Source organism: Cryptotermes secundus, unplaced genomic scaffold, assembly GCF_002891405.2.
Source record: "Cryptotermes secundus unplaced genomic scaffold, Csec_1.0 scaffold693, whole genome shotgun sequence".
Classification (NCBI taxonomy): domain Eukaryota; kingdom Metazoa; phylum Arthropoda; class Insecta; order Blattodea; family Kalotermitidae; genus Cryptotermes; species Cryptotermes secundus.
The window spans coordinates 787204-792786 of NW_019722434.1; the positions used below are offsets into that span (position 1 = coordinate 787204).

Below are 5583 nucleotides of genomic sequence, written 5' to 3' on the forward strand. Positions count from 1 at the left end.
GTGCTATGTACTGTGCGAAAGCAATCGATTTTGCAGGCATAAACTTTTGTACATCCCTCTTCTAAGAATTCCAATTGAATAGCCAGCTCAGGGCAATATGATATTATAAACACCAGCACATATCAGTCTCTGGTGTTTATAGCTTCAGAGCAAACAAAACACATCATTCATAACAGAAACAGCTCGCAATAGCCACAGGAACGTTGCTGCAAGACAGGCATATGTAACGACGACTTAGCGCTCTTAAACGCGTGTGTCATTAAATACAGTCCTCCTGACAACAGGCCAGTGAAAAATCTAACAATCTACAGCAAAACCATCAATTATTATGGGCGTTATAACATACGTGTGCAGCTGGACGAAACATACACGTCGAACCCCCCCAGACGATTTAAATCCCTGACGAAACATACACGACGAACCACGGCAACGGGTTAAACACAGGCATAATAATATTACCTTTATTTTATAGCCACGATGCTGATGTTGAAAATCAGTAAGGTTTGTATTTATTACAGAAATGTATTTGACCTGAAAATCATTCCCACTCTAAGACCATGGATTGACAATTTTATGGGGATCATCTTGGAGATACCAAAGGATATTTAAAAGATTAATGGGTGACCAAATAACTTCAAAACTTCACTGCCAGGTTGTCCGCCACATCAATGCTGTCATCTGTAGCACTTTATGAAAACAAAAGCAAAGGCCTCACCTTGTGGACTTCTAGTTCGCAACATATTTTAAGATTTGCCTCTCAGGTCTTGTTTTTGCAAGTAAACTTCTAAGGCTGGCAGTGTTCATATGGCAGTAACATTTAGAGTTATTCGGGTTCCTTATTAATATGTAAATACCCAATGAATTAACAGAGCTACCATTTATAAAAAATTCTGTGAATACCAGAATTCAAACCTTCATGCCTAGCGTAAGTACTGGCAGAAGAAAATTTCCTGATCAAGGATTTGAAAGTGTAACTACTGCTGCCATGTATCAACACAAGAAGAAAATCTACTGTACAGTGCAGTGAGGGGTATGAAATTAATTCTATGCCACAGATGACATAATCAATGTCACCAAATTATAACCTTAGACATACAGTGATAGGTATGGTAATATGCATATGTCGCTACTAACTGCACCAGCTACAGAGCTTTTACATTCCGCAGGTAAATGGCCCTTGTAACTTATGCAACATGACATCCAACAGATACTGCACCAGCAGGTACGGGCACTAGAAAATATCCTGATATCTTATTATTTCATACTGTGTACATATTAACCGTCTATAATATAATTTACAATTACATTATGGATACGAATCATTGCAACAGGACGCTAAAATACAATCTTATTATTTAATAAATACGTTACTGTACAAACAAGAGTTACCAGTAGTTCGGAATCTTTGACAGATGTCATGGTTACAAATAGACAGTTTAATAAGAACTACATAGAGATTCAAAACATGGGTTTTTCTGACCATCCGGCTCAGATCTTATGGGTGTATATAGACCACGAAATACAGAGTTAAAAAAGGTACTGCAAAGAAAGTTCTCTAAAGAGAACGTAATTCAGTTCACAGCCATGTTAAATAATGAATGATGGGAGGAAATTTGTTTGGAAAAGAATGTAAATGAACTGTATCAACTGTTTATAAATAAGTTTTTTATATTATTTTAGTAGAGCATTCCCATTGAAACTAACAATGAAGAGAGATATTAAGAATAATTCATGGATTTCTAGAGGAATAAAAGTTGCATGTCAGAAAATGAAGGTTTTAAATAATCTAAAGTATAGGATGTAACTGTCAAGGGATGCACTGAGTTATATTAACAGATGTCCGCGCCATAGCTCAAGCGGTTAGTCGCTGGTTTCCCACCGCGGCAGCCCGGGGTTCGATCCCTGGTCTGGTCAAGTAGGATTTGTGGTGGACAAATTGGCGTTGGGGCAGATTTTCTCTGAGTACTTCGGTTTCCCCTGCCAATCTTCATTCCACCAACTGCTCCACAATCACCCTCACGTATCGTCTGGGGCTGGTGCAACAGGCCAGAAGTGGCCGCAGTTCAAGGGACTTAGTCCCACCCCAACAGCAATAAAAAATAAATATATTAACAGATATCACAGAATTTATAAACAAGTTATCTCAGAAGCTAAAAAAAGACATAATGACAGACAAATAGTAAGTGCTTCAAACCCAACTAAAATGATGTGGCAGTTCATAAAAAATGGGAAGTTCAGGGAAATCATATCAGGATATTTGGTTATTTACAAAATAATTTAAAGAAAATAACTCACACTCAGAAGGTGGCAGACACATTAAATTCTTATTTTATTGATAAGGTAGAAGAACTACTGGAGAAAAAGAGGAGTAAAGGTCATGGTAGATCATTATAAAAAGTAGTGGACTGCAACCCAAACTTTATTTGTTTCTTTCTGATTTCTGAAGAAGAAATGGTTACAGTAGTATCCAAATTAAAAGGCAAAGCTTCTGCAGGATTTGATGAAATCCCCGATATTCTAGTAAAAAACATGTATAAAAACACTTCATTTCATATTTAATGAATTCATAAATCAGGGTTTATTTCCAGATTTATTGAAAACTGCAAAAATTAGACCTGTTTATAAAAAGGGTAATAGACAAGAAATTAGTATGAAGAAAGCAGTCTTCTGGNGAAATTATTAATTACAGACCTATATCTGTTATATCTATATTCTCAAAAAAAAAAAAAAAGTGTATAACAGATTTGGTTAATATTTTATCTCTCACTGCGTTCTCAGTATGTAGGAATAACCTCTAATGACAATAGGTATTCTGTGAACAGGTACAATTCTACACTGAGGAATGTAAAACTCGAAATACCCCAAGGGTCTATTTGGGTCCACTCCAATTTTTATTATTATAAATGATTTACTCCATCACACATCAAATGGAGAAGTGGTTCTTTTTGCAGATTATACCAATATANGCAGAAATAACCTCTAATGACAATAAATATTCTCTGAATAGGTATAATTCTACATTGAGGAATACAAAACTTCGAATACCTCAAGGGTCTATTTTGGGCCTACTCCAATTTTTATTATATATAAATAATTTACCATTATATATCAAATGGAGAAGTGTTTCTTTTTGAAGATTATGCCAATATACTGGTAACAGATAAGAATAAAATTATTCTCCAAGAAAAAATAAAGAGTGATGATTCAGCTACAATCTTGGTTTTGCTTATAAATACTGATAAGACCAAAGCAATGCTATGCCAATCAAATAAACCGTATGACATTTCAGAGCCAGTTATTACTTTGAAAAATAACAAAATTAATTACACATCACAGTTCAGATTTTTAGGTATCAATGTAACAAATAATCTAAAATGGAGCTCACATATTCAGACCTTGTGTCTAAAACTGAATAAGACATGTTACATTATTAAATCCTTGAAGGATGTAGTGAGTTTCCATATACTTAGGAATATATACTTGCCAAATTTCAATCCTTGGTAAGTCATGGTTTGATTTTTTGGGGTGGAGAAAGTGTAAATAGCAGGATACTTTGTTCAATGAAAGGTGTAAATAAAAGAACATCAAGCAGCCCTATTTTTAAAGAATTAAAGATTTTATCTGTTACCGCTTTGTATATCTTTGGGGTGCTGTGCTATTTTCAGAAATATAATTTATACTCTACAAGAAACTCAGATTTATATGACTATAATTCTATAATGAAAGATGATGTTCATGTGCCAAATTGTAACAAATCAACTTGAAAAGTGTTATCAATATGGGTACTACGAGTACATTGCATAAAAAACTGCCCTTGAAGTTAAGAAAAGCAGATGGATGTAAAAACTTTAAACATGAGCTATGAGTATATTTACTAGATCATCCATTCTATACACTGTATGAATTTCTCTTAGAGGGACAGTAGTAGACATAGCAAAACATCTATTCAGCAAGTGAAATTGATAACAAATGATTGCTTGTAGTATCTTAATGCGAACGCTGACTGACATGGTCATATGTAGGATTTATGATTTACTGCAATACTCTTAAAATTCTCTCAATAAACTCACATGGTTAACAAAATTAGTATAATAGGCATTTTTTAAATCAACTTGCATTTCAATTTATATATTGTAACTAATTTGATTATTTATCTGGTTTTGATAGTGTGTTATATTTTAATTGAAGGTTTAACCACGTCAATATTAATTATTTATTGTTGACAAATTCTAATCCTTTAGGCATTTAGGCAAAATGATTTTAAAAATGATGTATTTAATGATGTGACTTGTACAAGTGTTACTGTTGTAGCAATTATTTTAATTTTTAATTTTACTGTATTGCATTCAAAGATCGATCATTGGTGCAAGACTACATACAATGTATAGAACTTGTCACAGAATATACTACATGTATCATAAGCAATAGCAAGACATACATTTCATAATATACATATATGTCTGCAACAAGCCATCATAAGATAAATGTTATTAGTTATGTATACAATTTCTATAATTAAAATACTTCTACAAGAACATAACACCAATTACAGAACTATATAATAATTATATTATGAATGAATGACTCGTAGTCTGTAGGCAAATAAGTCAATACTTTGTTTATTATACGAATTCCAAAAGTTGTAACAAAACTTACAAAGCTGGCAACGTCCATTATGTTGTCCTCTACAGGATGTGTGCAGTCGACTGTAAATTTTAGGGATATTTTCTTCTTCTTTTGACCCTTAGCCCTTATATGCTGCTGCTTCTTTGGCTTCTTGGCAACCACTGGCTAAAATATAATATTCCAAATTAAGATCACTAAAATTCATTCAAATAACATGCATCTTCAATTTGACAGTTGGTAGCACCGACTCCTAGCAGCACTGAAGATGTATGCTATTTATATCCACCAAAAGCCCGGTAATCCTACTACGCATTATATACTACATTTCAATGAATATTTCACATGATATTATATCTTCCTGGTTCACGGCAGGGAATTAATTTACAACACTACAAGTATTAAATATTGATTACAAAACATGTCCTCCTCTTCCATAGTGCAAACACAACACGCCTTATAAACCAGCAAGAATAAATTCCATATATCGTGCCCTAGTCACAGTACCATTATTTAATGAAATATGCTCCCGCTATGATACATATCATTATATATTACACACAAAGCACATCAACAGACTTACTGCAGGCATGATTTCCGACGTTAGCTTCGCCTACATAAACCCAGACAAAATATAACAGGAAACGGAAATAAAACGCTAGGTTACGTTACTTGTTGCTGCTTGTTGCAGAGGTAACAGTCAAATATATATACATCATCTTTGGTGGTAAAGCTAGAAAGATGGCAGCGCTAGAAAGCATGGCAGTCAATTGAAGTCATTGAAGCGATGGAAGCAGTCGAAGTCGTTGAAGTAATCCAGCAATATTTTGAATATGTGAAAGAACTACTTCCCTCAGTTATTGAATGTCCACAGGGTCAGTGACATTGAACAGATAGAAGTGCATACAGCTGAGCCGTTAGTATCCGATCGTAGTCTTTTTGAATTTGAAATTCGTGTTG

The 5583-nt window shown here is 34.0% G+C and overlaps 1 protein-coding gene across 1 annotated transcript in view; it reads right to left on the reverse strand.

The window, feature by feature from the left end:
• Positions 1-5314, reverse strand: part of LOC111861478 (60S ribosomal protein L22) — a 12555-nt gene extending 7241 nt beyond the window's left edge. The window contains exons 1-2 of the mRNA XM_023846095.2: positions 5207-5314; positions 4657-4791 (exon numbers count right to left, since the gene is read on the reverse strand). Of these exons, the coding sequence (XP_023701863.1) occupies positions 4657-4791; positions 5207-5215 (144 nt within the window). The 5' untranslated portion in view covers positions 5216-5314. The remainder of the gene's footprint in view (positions 1-4656; positions 4792-5206) is intronic.
• Positions 5315-5583: the final 269 nt, after the last annotated feature.